The 1,802-nt window shown below is 47.6% G+C and overlaps 1 protein-coding gene across 1 annotated transcript; it reads left to right on the forward strand.

Annotated features, from left to right (window-relative positions):
- Window positions 1-446: 446 nt before the first annotated feature.
- Window positions 447-1,515, forward strand: LOC138879136 (uncharacterized). Its single transcript, XM_070158722.1, has 3 exons — window positions 447-690; window positions 773-1,048; window positions 1,121-1,515. The coding sequence occupies exons 1-3, from the start codon at window positions 447-449 to the stop codon at window positions 1,513-1,515; spliced, it is 915 nt and encodes a 304-aa protein (XP_070014823.1).
- Window positions 1,516-1,802: the final 287 nt, after the last annotated feature.

A 1,802-nucleotide genomic window follows, 5' to 3' on the forward strand; every position in this document is an offset into this window, starting at 1 on the left:
TTGTGGAGGTTGGACAGGTTCACCAAGCTCTTCACTACTACTTATGGTTATACATCTTCAGTGGATCCCCGGGATTATTTAGACAACTATCATGAGGTTCTTCGGAACATGGGGATAGTGGAGACCAATGGGGTCGACTTTGCTGCTTTTCGTCTGTCAAGTTCCGCCAAGAAATGGTGGAGAGATTATTGTTTGGCTATACCTACTGGATCACCAGCTCTCACTTAGGACCAGTTCTCGCAGCTATTTCTTGAGAAGTTTCTTCCCGTCACACAGAGAGAGGAGTACCGCAGGCGGTTTGAGCGTCTCTAACAGGGTTCTATAACTGTCACCCAGTACGAGATGAGGTTTATTGATTTGGCTCGTCATGTTCTCTGATACTCCCCACCAAGAGAAAGAGGGTGAGGAGGTTTACTGAGGGACTCGCTCAGCCTATTAGATTGTAGATGGCTAAGGAGACAGGTAGCGAGATTTCTTTCCAGGATGCGGCCAATGTGGCCAGGCGGGTTAAGATGGTTCTAGCTCAGGAGAGCGGTCAAGGGTCAAATAAGAGATCTCATCATTCTGGCATATTTAGTGGTGCCTCGTCTGGAGGCAAGGATTATTTTGGTAGAGGCAATCCTCCCAAGCCATTTCAGTCAACACTTCAGGCTTTTCACGGTGTACCAGGTGGTCGTGTTCTTATATGCAGTATTCTGATCAGTTGTCCTATAGTGCACCACTAGCTCCTATAGTGCACCTTTGCTCCAGACTTTTCAGGGTGGTTATCCAGGCCGTCAGGGTCAGCAGTCTCAACAACCGAAGTCTTGCTATACTTGTGGCGATACGAGGCACATTGCTAGGTTTTGCCCTCGAGCCTTGAGTAGTTCTCAGCACCAGTGTTCTCATGCTATGGTTCTAGCACCGGGTGTTCCACCTCCCTCTCAGATAGCTAAAGGTAGAGGTAGAGGTGTTAGAGGTGGAGGTCAGGTCGTTAGAGGTGGAGGCCAGGCTGCTAGAGGTGGAAGCCAGCTAGTAGGAGGCCGTCCTAGGGATGTAGTTCAGAGTGGTAGGGCCTAGCCCCGATATTATGCTATTCCAGCCAGACCTGAGGTTGAGGCCTCCGATGTATTTATCACAGGTACAGTTTCAATTTGCAGTAGAGAAGCCTCAGTCCTATATGATCCAGGGTCCATATATTCTTATGTATCATCTTATTTTGCCCCTTATCTGGTTATGCCTCGTGATTCTTTGAGTGCTTCTGTATATGTGTCTACACCGGTGGGTGATTCTATTATGGTAGATCGTGTTTATCATACTTGCGTGGTTGTTATTGGGGGTCTTGAGACCCATGTAGATCTCCTACTTCTCGATATGGTGGATTTCGATGTCATTCTGGGGATGGATTGGTTATCCCCTTATCATGCTATATTGGACTGTCATGCCAAGACCGTGACCTTAGCATTGCTGGGGTTGCCTAATTTGGAGTGGAGGGGGTTCCTGGTCATTCTACTAGCAGGGTTATCTCATGTATGAAGGCTCGGCGTATGGTTGGCAAGGGATGTTTGGCCTATTTGGTGTATGTTCGTGATTCTAGTGCTGAGGTACCTTCTATGGGTTCTGTGCCCGTTGTTTGTGAGTTTCCAGAGGTATTTCCTTCATACCTCCCGGGGATGCCACCCGATAGGGACATTGACTTTTGCATTGATTTGGCTCCGGACATTCAGCCCATTTCTATTCTACCATATCGTATGGCCCCGCTAGAGTTGAAAGAATTAAAAGAACAATTGCAGGACTTGCTGGATAAAGGCTTTATTAGACCT

The sequence above is a fragment of the Nicotiana sylvestris genome, chromosome 10 (genome assembly GCF_000393655.2).
Source record: "Nicotiana sylvestris chromosome 10, ASM39365v2, whole genome shotgun sequence".
Taxonomy (NCBI): Eukaryota; Viridiplantae; Streptophyta; class Magnoliopsida; order Solanales; family Solanaceae; genus Nicotiana; species Nicotiana sylvestris.